Source organism: Bombyx mori, chromosome 24, assembly GCF_030269925.1.
Source record: "Bombyx mori chromosome 24, ASM3026992v2".
NCBI classification, from domain to species: Eukaryota; Metazoa; Arthropoda; class Insecta; order Lepidoptera; family Bombycidae; genus Bombyx; species Bombyx mori.
Genome location: NC_085130.1, coordinates 18647057 through 18662627, shown reverse-complemented (window position 1 = coordinate 18662627; position 15571 = coordinate 18647057). Strand labels below are relative to the sequence as shown.

At 40.4% G+C, this 15571-nt stretch overlaps 2 protein-coding genes across 2 annotated transcripts; one reads left to right on the top strand and one right to left on the bottom strand.

Annotated features, from left to right (window-relative positions):
* Window positions 1-329: 329 nt before the first annotated feature.
* Window positions 330-6102, bottom strand: LOC101735458 (cytoplasmic dynein 2 intermediate chain 2). The gene is made up of 3 exons (XM_004925052.5): window positions 3949-6102; window positions 3146-3324; window positions 330-910 (listed from the first exon to the last, which is right to left on the bottom strand). Exons 1-3 carry the CDS (start codon window positions 5152-5154, stop codon window positions 814-816), a joined length of 1482 nt encoding a protein of 493 aa, XP_004925109.1. The 5' UTR covers window positions 5155-6102; the 3' UTR covers window positions 330-813.
* Window positions 6103-6188: 86 nt separating this feature from the next.
* On the top strand, window positions 6189-14440 carry LOC101735596 (myoneurin). Its single transcript, XM_004925053.5, has 10 exons — window positions 6189-6840; window positions 7012-7179; window positions 7620-7785; window positions 8287-8558; window positions 9659-9751; window positions 10484-10588; window positions 11444-11566; window positions 12673-12795; window positions 13528-13637; window positions 14299-14440. The coding sequence occupies exons 1-10, from the start codon at window positions 6721-6723 to the stop codon at window positions 14393-14395; spliced, it is 1377 nt and encodes a 458-aa protein (XP_004925110.1). The 5' UTR covers window positions 6189-6720; the 3' UTR covers window positions 14396-14440.
* Window positions 14441-15571: the final 1131 nt, after the last annotated feature.

The window sequence follows — 15571 nt, the reverse complement described above, 5'->3', positions numbered from 1 at the left end:
GTCACGGCCCATTTCTGATGCTAAGTGATCACCGAAGCCCATAGTCATCAACTGGTGGTAGGACCTCTTGTAAGTCCGCGCGGGTAGGTATCACCACCTTGCCTATTTCTGCCGTGAAGCAGTAATGCCTTTCGGTTTGAAGGGTGAGGCAGCCCTTGAGGCCTTAGAACTTATATCTCAACGTGGGCGGCGCATTTACGTTGTAGATGTCTATGGGCTTCAGTACACCTTGTCCATTAGATGTTTAGAAAGATGATTTGGGTGGACTTCCAATCTCTCAGAGCAGGCTTTAGCTATCTCTATAAGCTTAAACAAGTAATGAAAAGAACTTATACCTTAAAAATAACTTTATTTCTCAACTGTCAACAGCCATCCATAGACAAAGTTTATACGTATAATAAAACAGAAAACAATCATTTATTTAAATTACATAAACAAAAAAACCATCAAACTATATTCTAAATAAACATATGTACCCTATTCGAATAAAAAACTCCTTAAAAACTCCTATTTCCTACACAGATTATCTATGTCCATCCATAGATAGGCGTTTATTAGGAAAAACAAACCGAAAATCAAAACTAGGTACCTATTTAAAAAAAAAAACAATCAGCCTTCGATTCTAAAATCAATTTAACCAGTGCGCTTAGTGAGAGCTGTTAATGAGAGTGAAAGTTAACTCAAATTTGTATAGAGTTACACCAGCGCCCCTAGCGGCAAACGTAGGCAAAAACGTAGTAGTTAACTTTTACGCTATCGAGAACGTTAAATAACTCGCACTAAGCGCACTAAGTTCTAGTATTATCCTAATAATTAAATGTCTAAATCGTCCCCGGGAGTGTGTGAGCAACGCGGTAGATCCCAGATCTTCACGCAGCCTTCCGAGTCACCCGCCGCCACCCTGCAACCCCTTCAACAAAAACAAACTCCCAATGTACATTCGGAATATGATTTACGGTCGTAATCTATGGTCGTCACCGACAGATAAGATTAGTTCGTTAAAAAAAAAAAAACTAAATTCGCTAAACAAAAACATCACAGACATGTTTTAGCCCTTTGGGTGCGCACCGTCGATAGATCGACTATTAATGCGACCCTATTAATGCGTATAAAATCCGGACGATTGGAATACCGACACTATTGCGCAGTTTGGTTATAAGTATTAGGTATCGACTTATACGGACGTGTCTTAGCGCGCGGACGTATAACGTTTTTTAATACGTTAATAACATTTATACCTAAACAAACATTTATTTTTTTAAATTAATTTTTTTTATAAGGTACTTCAAAACTAAAAGAATCAACGTACTAATTAATATACTTGCATTGTTTTCGATAATGTGATAATTTCGAGTTATCGACCATAGATTAGACATTACTATACATAAATCATTATCATTATAGATAATCTGACGTGTGAAGTTATTAAGCTTTTAATTACGGTTTTGATTGAATCTCAGATAGCAAACAAGTCTCTTTGTTCTCAAGTCCCTCTGTTTGTTAACAAAAAATATATTTTGCGGCAGAATCTTTTTTTACTAGTGGTAGGACCTCCAGGAGTCCGCGCGGGTAGGTACCACCGCCCCGCCTATTTCTGCCGTGAAGCAGTAATGCGCTTCGGTTTGAAGGATGGGGCAGCCGTTGTAACTATACTGAGATCTTAGAACTTATATCTCATGGTGGGTGGCGCGTTTACGTTGTAGATGTCCATGGGCTCCAGTAACCAATTAACACCAGGTGGGCTGTGAGCTCATCGACCCATCTAAGCAATAAAATATATATAAAAAATATATAGGGGAGAAGGAACGCGTGCGATCTTACAATACATACACAAGGCACTCATGACGTGAACCCTTGACTCAATATGGGAAACACAGCCTTTATTTTGCTCTTACTTTTTAGTATGGCAATTGACTTCACGCGACTTTTTGGCGGGAACGCGAGGAATGAAGTTGTGTGATTTGTTTTATTTTATCTCTATTTAGTGTTTCTTCAGGTTTAAATGTGTAATAGCGGTGGTTTATTAACTGTTTAGTATCAGCTGTGAAAGTGCACAAATGTGGGAAAATGAAACAAAGCCGCTGGACGCAACTTCTCGGGATCCTACAAAAAGTCCACTGAAAAAAATCAAGATTATATTTCATCCCATAGCATCTCATTTCATTTCATTTAATTTCATCCCAGTTGATTAATGTCTCAAATTAATCATCTTGCATTTCATTTCTACTCATTTCATTTCACTCCATGTTATCATTTTTCATAAAAATAAGAATATAAATGAAAGTAAGACATGACCTATTGGTCTTAATTACCATAAAATTCATAAAAAAAATGGACTTCGTGCGATTCTATTGTTGCCAGTTTATAAAAAACTTCAATTATTAAATGGCCGCTCTATTGTATGAAAAATGGCAGCGAAATGAAATGAGGTTGATTTATTCGAGGATTTAATCGATTGGAATAGAATAACGTGTTAATAAAATTGTGATTATTTACAGAGAATTCAGTGGACTTTTTTTGGGAACCCGAGTGCTTAGTGCTTACGTTCATCTACCCCAACATTTATTTTTATATTTTTTTATTGCCCTTGTGTGTGACGGTGTGTGGCTTCCGTCGCCCATGGACTCCAGAAATGCCAGGGTCAGACCCAAGCCGCTGCCTATCGTTAAGTACTCTCGGCAAACCTCGTTTGAAGAAGGACATGTCACAGCGCTCGGGAAACACCGTGGAGGGGAGCTCATTCCAAAGCCGGACGGTACGTGGCAAAAAAGATTGAGCACTTTCAAAGACACTAATAATCCACTATTGAGGCTTGAACCTACACTAAAATAGCAAAGACAACAACACCCAAAAGTCCTAAGCACCGTTACTGTTTTTTTTATTGCTTTTATTGGGCGGACGAGCTCACAGCCCACCTGGTGTGGTTACTGGAACCCATAGACATCTACAACGTAAATGCGCCACCCACCTTGAGTTATAAGTTCTAAGGTCTCAAGTATAGTTACAACAACTGCCCAACCCTTCAAACCGAAACGCATTACTGTTTCAGAAATAGGCGGGGTGGTGGTACCTACCCGTGCGGACTCACAAGAGGTCCTACCGCCAGTAATAAAACCTTACGTCTTTTGAGCCAATAAAAACTCACCCGATTTGATTCACGGCCAGCTTACAAACGCCGCCCGTTCCTTTGAGCCCATCGACGTGCACTTCCCTCCCGCAAGCAACGTCACACAGGCGCATCTCTGCTTCCGTGCCGACCACGGCCAGCCAGGGATTGTACGGGAGCCAGCCGACACACGACACATGATAATCCAGAGATATAATCTGCGCATGGAGGGTATAAGTAAGGAATACCGTCTCAGTGTTTTTTTTTTATTGCTTAGATGGGTGGACGAGCTCACAGCCCACATGGTGTTAAGTAGTTACTGGAGCCCATAGACATCTACGACGTAAATGCTCCACCCACCTTGAGATATAAGTTCTAAGGTCTCAAGTATAGTTACAACGGCTGCAAACCGAAACGCATTACTGCTTCACGGCAAAAATAGGCAGGGCGGCGGTACCTACCCGCGCGGATTCACAAGAGGTCCTACCACCAGTAATTACGAAAATTATAATTTTGCGGGTTTGATTTTTATAACACGATAATCGGGCCGTACCAGCGAGTGGGTCATAACTTTCTTTATCCGCTCTAGTTAAAAGTACCATGGCGACCCCATATAGGCCTATTCCGCAGTAAAGGTGTTAAATTTGTCACAAATACTCCTTTAACGATGTGTCCCCTGAGAATTCTACGTAAGCCATCTTTAGAATGAATTTTTCTAACCACCCTCACAAACATAATCGCCACGCATACAACACACCGACCAAGAATCATCAAACGAGGAACCGTTTTATTGAATTCCAATATTGAGAACGCGTCTCAAAAAGAAATTACTGCAAAATCACCTTCAAGGGACTGGCCTGTTTAACATTATATATCCTCAATTCGGAATCAATGGACAGTGTTATAAAAACGCCAGGCTTATCTTGGTGAAACGTAACAGCCAAAATGCAGGTCGCGTGGCTTTCTAGAACATCGCTGACCGGATCAACGTGGCCGCTATGCGCTGCGCTCTGAGCGTTCTTTATATTACACAAAAATAAATTACCGACATTCGTGCCGACCACGAAAATGTCGTTCGAAATTTTATCGCCCGTCGGACGTAGCGGAAACGTGTTGATGAAATCAAAACAGCTGATATCCGGGGCGGCCATCTTGCGGGCTCCGTTCACGGAGTAGGTTACAATGGCTTCAAACGTTTTGTTGTCAGCGTTGACGTGCCATGCGACGATTGTTCCGTCGCTACCGGATGAAACTAGTATGCGATCGGTCGAGGCCCTTCGCTTGCCTGTATTGTTGATGTGGATCGCAAAAAACGTTTCAGCGGTTGTGGACTCCAGCCAAGAAAGCGCCGTGACCCTTTTCGAACCGTGCGTACCAGACGGCGACGTCATTTGAAGTTCATCGTTATTTCTAAGGTCGCAGATCACAATCTCGCCCGTAACCGTCCCGTAGACGAACAGAGCCGCGACCGACGGATGATATTTCAATACTGAAACACAGTTTTTCTCGTTGATATCCATGCTGTGCACTAATTTGTCGCCGGCACTGACTTTGACCGTATAGAACCTTATTAAACCGTTATCTGTGCACCAATTCTCGTGCTGCTTCTGTCCTAGAGACACGGCTAACGAGTTGCCGGTATTACTCCAAGATAGGTCTAGTACAGACAGTGCCTGATCACCGCTGCCTTGCACTTCTCGTACCTTTAGCTCTTGTACCAATTTAGCTGTCAAAATTTCATTATCCTCGTCAGATTCCGAAGACTCGTATGCGTTTTCTTTGTTCTCGTCTAGCTGCTCAAGCATACCCGGCATTACTCTTTGGAGGAACGCATTTAAATTGGCTGCCGAATATTTTACGTCTTTTGTCGTCAAATCCTCTGTAGGAGAGGTCATCGATGAACCGTCTTTGTAAGCAACAGTTTGAGTTGCGACGGCCGCTTCAAAGAATTCTGTAGTTTGAGTGCCGGTGCTCGCGTCTTCGGTTTTTTTAACAGCCACAGAATCGAATCCGACCGCTTCGCTATCATATCCACTCAAATTCCACATTTTTAAGACGAATGCGCCACAAAAAACTTTATTATTGTCTTAGAAACTAGTGAAAAATTCTCAATTGTTTTGAACTGTTTAACTTGTTGTCATAGCAACATAAAGATAGTTTAAAATTCACAAAAAAATACAAACTCAATACAGAAGCTAGTAGCTCTAGTTTAAAAAAAGTTTCAGTCAATAAAAAATTCTATTATGTTAAATTTTCATCCACTTCTTGCACACTACAAGCTCTAAAGAAGTATGTAAAAAAAATTCAAAGAAAACCAGAAAGGGAAGTTATATGCTTAAAAAGCTATTCCCTGAAAAAGAGATAAGTTAACTTCACATAATAAGATGACGCTGTTAACGAAATAAATAATAACTAAATAAGTTATTATAACTTATTATTATCTAATTAAGCCAACAGCCCTAGTAGTTTTTGGCATAAAAGGCCTCATAAATGTTACGGTTACGTCATATAAAATCATCCATCAAATTGAAGTTAGGGACATACGAACCGCTAAAAAGAATCGATAGTATTGGGTTTCGACTACTAATCAATGTAATTTTCAATAAAAAGTTCCCTACTGTTGCTATATACATTTTTTTGGGTTGTTCTTTATTAAAAGTACTTTAGTATAACTATATGGAACAATCTGGAACACCATTAGATTTTAAATTGTTTTTCTTAATACTTATGAAATTTCATTTTTAAAGCAGCATACCATTTCCTTAATTCACTTTAAATGTTATGTCTTATAAATTTAATTACAATTATATAAAGAGAAGAGAACAAGAACGAATAATTTCAATTAGTTTTCCAAATACGTGCATTCATGAAAACTAGCATTCTTGTACTTATTTTTTTATTTACGTATTTTTTTAAAGCACAAATTTTTTGGTCTTGATGATGTCTTATATTAATTATGAACACCGGCTGAACACACGAAAAAGTGTCACGTTCCGCCTGAACCTGAGCGTGCAAGACAGAGCATAGATTATACACTTAAGAACAAGCGACAGAGAGGCACGATCGGTCTAACTATTGATTTGTCGGAAAAATTTTAATTTTAGATAAACTCCTTCATTGTACTAAACAAAATAATGATAATTCAGTGATAATAGTTCAATACAATTCATAAAAGTATGCAATTTTTCACCAATGTTAAATAATTGTTTCTCTATGACGTGTCACGTAAATTTATCGTCGGTAAACCGACTTTACAGACAACCAGTTTATTTTTTGTTATTGATAATTAATAATTATATTAATCCTATATTAACAGGGTCAAATGTATAATTATGTCTATACATCGAAAATTTGAAATATTAATTATTATGCCATCGCCCAAAAGTATCGATAGATCGACCTACAAATATCGATACTTCCTTCGAAACTAATCAAGTCTAATTCGAGCCCGATTCCAATAAGAATAGTAAATATTATGAATGAAAAGTTTTATTATTTTTACGCAATTTAATAGAATTTCAGTAAACAGTAACTTCAGAGAAGAAACATTTAGATATTCCCAAATATTTTCCAAAAATTTCATATAAATCTTTCATTGAAAAAAATACGAACTAATGGATTTTTCTACTGTATGTCGCATGTGTCTTAGTACAGAGAATTTGACACCTATCTTTGAAAATTCTTTTAATGAAATTGATTATTCTACAACAGTTTATATAATTACAGGGATTAAGGTATGTTTAAAAGGCAATAGAAATAAAATATTTTATTTTTAACATGTTTTATGTATTAAAAAAAAATATCGTAAATTATCGATTTTTATATTGCAAATTTTAACAAATTTTAGATAAGGCAGTGTTCTATATACGTATATAAAAAATAATTAAACTGCGTATATTCAACAGGTAGAAAGAAATGATGGGCTACCCCAGAACATATGTGAGGAATGTTTCACAAAAATTAATGGTATACTTAAATTTAGGGAAGCGTGCAAAATCGTCGAATATCAACTCATACAATTAAAAAATAAACTTCAAAAGTCTGAGTTACACTTTGCGAATGATTCTGAACAGGTATGGAACTTAATTTGGTATTAAAATAGAAAAAAAAAACACAAATTGATCAATCACTCATTTTTATTATGTGATAATAAACAAACCCAGCCCTCTTTGCTGGCTGTTTCTTTACTTCTATCTGACCACTACCAAATTTCACAGATGAAGGTCTAACGTGTTATCTTACACCCAACAAATATCCATATAAAGTTTAAAATTAAAGATATACAATAATAATGGAGTTAAACTATATTTATAAGACTACAGAAGCTTCCTCTTTGCTGGCTGTTTCTTTACTTCTATCTGACCACTACCAAATTTCACAGATGAAGGTCTAACGTGTTATCTTACACCCAACAAATATCCATATAAAGTTTAAAATTAAAGATATACAATAATAATGGAGTTAAACTATATTTATAAGACTACAGAAGCTTTCTTTTTGTATTGTCTTATAGGCGAAACTGAATGATGCATCAGAGAACACACATGGTTATAAAACTATTATACAAACAGACAATGATTGTGTTACAAAAAAAGAAGAAAAGATTCTAGAATGTTTGATGGAGAATGATGAAATAAACAATAGCTTAGACTCTGAAAATTCCATAACAAATACGTTTGGTAAGATCAACAATGAACATGCTCACTGCTCAACTTGCATTAAGTGGTGACATTACAACCTCCTTTTTGTAATTAAGAATTATACTTCAAGTTTCGGGGTGATACTCTTTTTTTTTATTGCTTAGATGAGTGGACGAGCTCACAGCCCACCTGGTATTAAGTGGTTACTGGAGCCCATAGACATCTACAACGTAAATGCGCCACCCACCTTTAGATATAAGTTCTAAGGTCTCAATTATAGTTACAACGGCTGCCCCACCCTTCAAACCAAAAGGCATTACTGCTTCACGGCAGAAATAGGCAGGGTGGTGGTACCTACCCATGCGGACTCACAAGAGGTCGATAACCGCTTAACATCACGGGGGCCATGAGCTTGTCCACCCATCTAAGCAATCATGATTGTGTGTTCACAAGATGTGAACTTAAACATTCATATTCAGCTTCTGAATATTATTATACAACTGCCTGCCCCTTTGAATTCTGAATAGTAAAAATTTTCAGAAACCGCAGTACACATCTTAGGAACAAATAAACCAAATGCAAGTTTTGAGAGCTCCGATGAACTATTCAAAGCGAATGATGTTAATAACCGTGTCACCTGCAAGCTGTGTCAGAAGGACCTGTCCATTCGCAGTGTGGATGCCCATATGGCTAGGAGACACCCCGGCGCGGACCGGAGGAAGATAAAATGCGATCTCTGTGATGCGTATATCTTGAAGGCTAAAATGAACAGACACAGGAAACTGGTGCACGGAGAATGCTTTAAATGCGGGGTGAGTTTTGTGAATTGAAAACCATTTTTTTTTTATTGCTTTGATGGGTGGAAAACTCATACCTCACCTGATGTTAAGTGGTTACTGGAGCCCATAGACATCTACAACGTAAATACGCCACCCACCTTGAACTTACAGAAATCAGCATGAAATGAAGACAAAGTAAGTAGGTAGGGTAAGGCTCACACAAGGTGGACCGATAACCTATTGAGGTTCACTGAGATCCGCTGGATGCAAGCAGTGCAGGACCGATATTGTTGGCGAGGCTTGGCAGAGATCTATGTCCAGTTGTGGACATCTGTGGGCTGATAGAATAGAAAAAAAAACAAGTTACTATCTACATTTATTCTTCATCAAAATTTGATACCTTAAAAAAATTTAATTATGTGTAGTATAATAAATGCTGAACTGGTTATTATTATCAATTAAATAACGGCCGCCTGGTGTAGTGGTAAGTGACATGGTCACTACACAAGGGGGTCGCGGGTTCGAATCCCGCCAAGGGAAGATATTTGTGTGATAAATATAAAAATGTCTTTTCCAGGGTTATGGATGTATACTAAATATGTGTATAATAAAAATCTTACATTAATTTCCGTTATCTGGTACCTGTAACACAAGTTCTTTACGAACGGATAGGTACCACCACCCTGCCTATTTCTGCCTTGAAGCAGTAATGCGTTTCGGTTTGAAGGATGGGGCAGCCGTTGTAACTATACCTTACAACTTATATCTTAAGGTGGGTGACGCATTTACGTTGTAGATGTCTATGGGCTTCAGTAACCACTTAACATCAGGTAAGCTGTGAGCTCGTCCACCCGTCTAAGCAATAAGAAAAAATTATTTTAGCACGTGACCAGTTAACGTGGTGTGATTGTTAGTAAATATTTATTCACAGAAAACAAAAACAAAAAAACTTTTTTTTAAATTGTTCTTGTAGGCAGACGAGCATACGGCCCACCTGATGGTGAGTGGTTACCGTCGCCCATGGACTTCAGCAATGCCAGGGGCAGAGTCAAGCCGCTGCCTACCGCACCCCGGTACTTATACCTAAAATCACTGTTTTAAAATATTGTATAGAACATACATTTTATTTTCAGTATTGTAAATCAGATTTCGTCGATAAAAATACACTAGTTGAGCACGCAATCACGTGTATGGCCAAGAAGAAAAAACGAAAAGTATCTGATTCTGTGAGTATTCATGTCATTTTGAAAAGATTTTGAATATAATTTCTAAACTTATTAATACGCGGTGGAGTTCGGGATAAATAAATGTTCCACCAAAGTACAACTTAAAAATTGTATTTAACACTTAAACACTTTAAAATTATCAATTCGCTGTTCCGCATCGCTTCAGGTGATCCGTTCGCTGTTTCGCTTCGAGTAGTTCCGATCGCTGACTGACTGCGTGCCATCTCTGCAACGCTTTTATAGTCCATACCACATCCCTAGAATTATCGAGAATATTCCACACATTTCGAGTATTGTGTTTCCGCTGTCTGACAATAGATGGCGTTGTACTTCTCGAGCGTTCTAGATGCTACTACATGCTTAACTAGCAAACAGAACCAACAAGTGATTTCAACTAACCCTTGCATTAGACGCCTTCAGCTCTAACACTAGGAGCAGGCTTAGGGACCCCGGTAACCGTACTCGTCGAACTCGACAAAGAGGTCGACGTGCAACCTAACCTAAACATCAGCCCGCTGAGTTTCTCGCCGGATCTTCTCAACCTAACCTGTCCTGGTGAAACTGGAAAGGCCTCCAGTAATACATAAATCATAAAAAAAATTTTTAAACTATTGCATAACTTTTATGCTTGTTCACACATCTAAGCAAAAAAAAAAAAAGCAAACATGACTAAGTAATAATCAATTTATTGCTTGATGTTGATATTAGATTTTGTTGATCACATTATTTCAGAGTCGCGAATTGATTGATTGCGATGTGTGCAAGAAAAGAATGCAAAAGGCTAGTCTGAAACTCCACGTGGCCGTGAAGCACGCCGGGCTGGGACCGGTGTGTGAGGTGAGTCAACCACCCGGACATAGACAATGTCATAGCGAACCCACTTACCACTGACCACTCTTCAGAAATATGGTGCTAAACCATTACCTTGGATGTTTATTGACACAGTGGATGGTGAGTGGTTACAGTCGCCCATAGACATCAGCAATGCCAGGGGCAGAGCTAATCCGCTGCTCTCTGTTAAGTACTCTCCACAAGCCTCGTTTGAAGAAGGACATGTCATAGCGCTCGGGAAACACCGTGGAGGGGAGCTCATTCCAAAGCCGGATGGTATGTGGTAGAAAAATCTCTGGAAACGCACTGTGGATGACCGCAGTGGCTCCCAGTAGTATGGATGAACTCTTAAACCAGCCATTATAAGTTATAAGTGAAGTCTGAAATGAATAACTATATCACAAATGTTATTATCACTCAAAGACATGGAAGTCTTAACTTTATAGTGAGACGCGTGACTCCCTCCCTCCCAACTTCGTTTTTTTTTTATTGCTTAGATGGGTGGACGAGCTCACAGCCCACCTGGTGTTAAGTGGTTACCGGAGCCCATAGACATCTACAACGTAAATGCCGCTACCCACCTTGAGATATAAGTTCTAAGTCTCGGTAAAGTTACCACCGCCCTGCCTATTTCTGCCGTGAAGCAGTAATGCGTATCGGTTTGAAGAGCGAGACAGCCGTTGTAACCATACTGAGACCTTAGAACGCCTATCTCAAGGATCCCACCCATCTCGGCAATAGAAAAAAAAACTGACCCTCGTTGGATGTCGACGGATCCTCGGCGGGCCGGATTTCCTTTGCCCATCACCGGTCGTAAGGTATATGAATTAGATGAAACAGCATTGAGCGTTGTGTGAACAGCACTGCGGCAAACGTTTCGGCAACAAGACGCGTCTGGGCGAGCACTGCCGCGCCAAGCACGGCCACGAGAAGTTCCGGTGCGGGTACTGCGAGTTCCAGAGCGCCTCCGTGCTGGCGCTTCAGGTAAGGACACTAGGAGGGACCTGCTATGCTTGGTCTCTGCACACGGGTCTCTAGAGCATCAATGGCACTAGGGACGGCCAAGGACCAGCTATGCTTCGTCTCTGTACACGGGTCTAGGAACGGTCAGGATCCAGCTAAGTAAGCTTGGTCCATGCACACGGCTCTAGGAATGGTTAGGAGCCAGTTAAATAAGCTTGGTGTCTGTACACGGGTCTCTAAAGCATCAAAGGCACTAGGAACGGTCAGGAGTCAGCTAAGTAAGCTTGGTCTCTGCACAGGGTCTGAATGCCACCGCAGTCATCAGATACCAAAATCAGCTGTCGTGATAGTGGTCATTATCCTCAAAGATCGTTTGGGCCATCGTTGATGGCTTAAACAGCTTACGAGAACCCATGGGCATCGCCTTCAGATATAAGCTCGTAGTTTCAATTGTATCTTACAACCTCGATCTTACCCTTTAAACAGAAATAGGCAGGGTGTTGGTGCCTATCCTTGACGGATTCACAATAATAAACAAATAAGCCTTTATTGCTGTTATTGCTTTAGTTTATCTAAAATATATTCTCGGTATTCGGCTTATCTCACCTCGGAACAGCTTATCTCTCGGCAAAGACCTCCTAAGGATTTCCATTTGCTTCTGTCCTTTGCTGTACATAACCACTCTGGCCCAGCTACTTGCCTCAAATCGTCTTCACAATCTTCTTTTTCACCACCTTATCCCACTAGATGGGGTCGGCACAGCTAATTTTCCTCTTCCATTCTCTTCTATCAGCCGTCATCTCAACACTCACTCCTCTCTCTTTCATATCGTCATTCACACACTCCATCCATGTGTTCTTCGGTTGACCTACCCCCCCGACCGACCGACCCCCTCTACCTTGCACTACCATTTCCATACGTCTCCTAGTCACATGCATCTCCTCTCTACGCATCACATGTCCATACCACGCTAACCGTCCGCTGTCCATTCTTGTCACTCCACACATCCATCTCAACATTCGCATCTCTGTCGCATGCAATCCTCTGTCATGCTTTACTTTCGTCGCCCAACACTCAGATCCAAGTCGTCTTTGCAATACGGCCCAGTATAAAGGATACCCTCGCAGAATCACGAGAGGCGCCATCGCGGGGAGAAGCCGTTCGTGTGTGAAGCGTGCGGGGCGAAGTTCCACGCGGCCTACCTCCTGGCCCAGCACCGGCACTCGCACAGGACCCAGAAGCTGGTCAGGGTATGTCGATGCACCAACTCGACGCCCCCGGACATTCGTAGCTAAGTTAAACGTGAACCAGTGTGCTTAGTGCGAGTTCTATACATTTCCGATCCTTCGGAAAGAATGGAAAGCAGTCGACGTCGCCCCAAACACGTCATTTCGGATCCTCCCGATCCACAAGGGTTCGACGAGTAAATTAACGCTCAGACACGGCCCACTGAGTTTCTCGCCGGATCTTCTCAGTGGGTCGCGTTTCCGATCCGACGGTAGATTCTGCGACGCACTGCTCTTGCTAGGGTTCGAGCGACGACGGGGCCCACTGAGGGGCGTTCGGATGAACTCACAGCCCACCTGGTGTTAAGTGGTTACTGGAGCCCAAAGAAACCTACAACGTAAATGCGCCACCCACTTTGAGATATAAGTTCTAAGTTCTCAGTATAGTTCCAACGGCTGCCCCACCCTTCAAACCGACACGCATTACTGCTTCACGGCAGAAATAGGCAGGGTTACCTACCCGCACGGATTCACAAGAGGTCCTACCACCAGTAATTACGCAAATTATAATTTTGCGGTAAAAACATATTAACATTCTGCACTCCTTCTTTATATTCTCTATAAGTGTGGGAAATTTCATACTCCTCCGTCCGAGCAATATTCGTAAAAAGGGATACTACGTTTTTCCTTCACGTATTAATATATAGATTATCTGTGAAATATAATGTTCCTAACACATAACACCTCCTCGTCCAGTGCGAACTGTGTCCGGCCTCATTCAAATCAAACAACAGTTTGCACGTGCACAAACAGACCTGCCACAGCAACGCCATATACAAATGCAGCATGTGCTCCAGATCCTACAGGTATACGTTTTGGCTGTTTGGGTATTAATTCTTTTAAAAGGAGACTTTAAAAAAAAAGTGAGGTTATATATTTTACTTTTTTTTGTTTTAAATGCTTTTAATTTCGATTATTAGTTTTTTAAAATTTGAAAGCAATGTATGTGATCCTGTTTTTATCGAAATCACACAAATTATTTTAGTGGTTGTCCTCAATAATGGATATTTAATTGTATCAATTATTACCTTGCGAAAATCATTTTTCTTAGCTGCTAAATTTTTGTGCAATATCATTACGTGTTTGTACTGTGTTTTTATTTACTTATAATCCTTAGATTAATACATTGTAGAGTTGGTTGCATTTACCACAATTTATCGGCTGCCATTTTTAGGTATATTAATATATATTTTCTTATTTTGTTTGATATAATTAACTTTTTTAATAGGCAGGGTGGTGGTTACCTACCCGCGCCGACTTACAAGACGTCCTATCACCACTAATAATCCAAATTATAATTTTGCGGGTTTGATTTTTATTACACGATGCTACTCCTTCACCGTGGAAGTCAATCTTCAACATTTGTTAAGTATGTACGCCGGTGCATCGCAAAATACGAATGCACCGGACGTCTTAACCTTTAAGCCACGACAACTTAAGAATTAAATGACGTGTCAAATCTGACAGCTGTCGTCACTACGCTGTCAAACATCTCCGGCACGTGCATCAGTACAGCGGGCCGGCGCCTCCTCTCACGGCAATAGACGCTCAGAATATTATATGAGAAGAAATAAAAACAAATAAGAATAAATGATTTATTTATTTTAAACTCAAACGTTTCATTTTTAAAGACCCAAAGTTTCTTCGATCTTATGTTAGCGAAAGCAGCGAAGTCAGCGGTGGGCAGCGCCACTTCGATAAAGCGGCACGACACGAGAACCCTCCATCGTGGCCGCCGGTAACTACATTCCCGATCCTGCGGACAGAATGGAAAGCAGTCGACGTCGCCCCAAACACGTCATCTCGGATCCTCCCGATCCACTAACGGTGCTTTTAGGTACCTCAAGCATCGGTCATCGTTGTCGTCGAACCTGTCGCTTGCGACGAAGGGCTCACGAGTAAATTAACACTCAGACACAGCCCACTGAGTTTCTCGCCGGATCTTCTCAGTGGGTCGCGTTTCCGATTCGGTGGTAGATTCTACGAAGCACGGCTCTTGCTAGGGCTAGTGTTAGCAACGTCGTCAGGTTTGAGCCCCGTGAGCTCAACTACTAGTTAAGGTTACGCTGAAATAGCCTCTCAAGGCTCTCAGCTTAGGAAAAAAAAATTGGTAGGCAGCGGCTTGGCTCTGCCCCTTACATTGCTGAAGTCCATGGGCGACGATAACCACTCACCATCAGGTGGGCCGTATGCTCGTCTGCCTACAAGGACAATAAAAAAACCATGCAAGATACGAACAAATACACTTACCCTCTGAATTTTCAGTTAATAATATGGCGACTAGCGCCATTTTGGTTTTCGTTGAACTTTTAAAAAGACCGGGAAGTAGTTTGTGCATGGATTCCTTCAAATACAGTCTTAAATAACGGCGTACCTGCAGTATACTTGTAATTGTAATTAACCAATAATTTTAACATTCAGTAAACAGTTAACTTTAACTAATTTTAGTTAAGTAAGTTGTAGTGTTGCCCTGATATGTTAAGGCACGGGGTGATTTCACTAACTCCCGTTGAAATTAACGATTCAACCACGTTATATTACAAAAGAGCATTACGAGTCTGGAACAGCATAGATCACCAGAATATTTCTACTGGGAAGCAGTTGAACTTTCCGTTTATACCCACAGCTTTTATACAATTAAAAGTTCAACCCGAAATTCGAGAGCTTTGGTGCTTAAATGCTCTATATGTATGTAGAGAGGTTGGTAGTGAATTTTTGTACAACGTGTATCTCGTTCTTT

Bases quoted from the DNA above. Each gene is read 5' to 3' on its own strand.
- LOC101735458 (XM_004925052.5), bottom strand. From the start codon at position 5,154: ATGTGGAATTTGAGTGGATATGATAGCGAAGCGGTCGGATTCGATTCT. The intron at 3,325-3,948 runs GTGATTTTGCAG...CTCCATGCGCAG, and splicing joins AACAGGCCAGTCCCTTGAAG to ATTATATCTCTGGATTATCA. The intron at 911-3,145 runs GTGAGTTTTTAT...TTTTTGTTGAAG, and splicing joins CTGGCCGTGAATCAAATCGG to GGGTTGCAGGGTGGCGGCGG.
- LOC101735596 (XM_004925053.5), top strand. From the start codon at position 6,721: ATGGATTTTTCTACTGTATGTCGCATGTGTCTTAGTACAGAGAATTTG. The intron at 8,559-9,658 runs GTGAGTTTTGTG...TTTTATTTTCAG, and splicing joins GAGAATGCTTTAAATGCGGG to TATTGTAAATCAGATTTCGT. The intron at 12,796-13,527 runs GTATGTCGATGC...CTCCTCGTCCAG, and splicing joins GGACCCAGAAGCTGGTCAGG to TGCGAACTGTGTCCGGCCTC.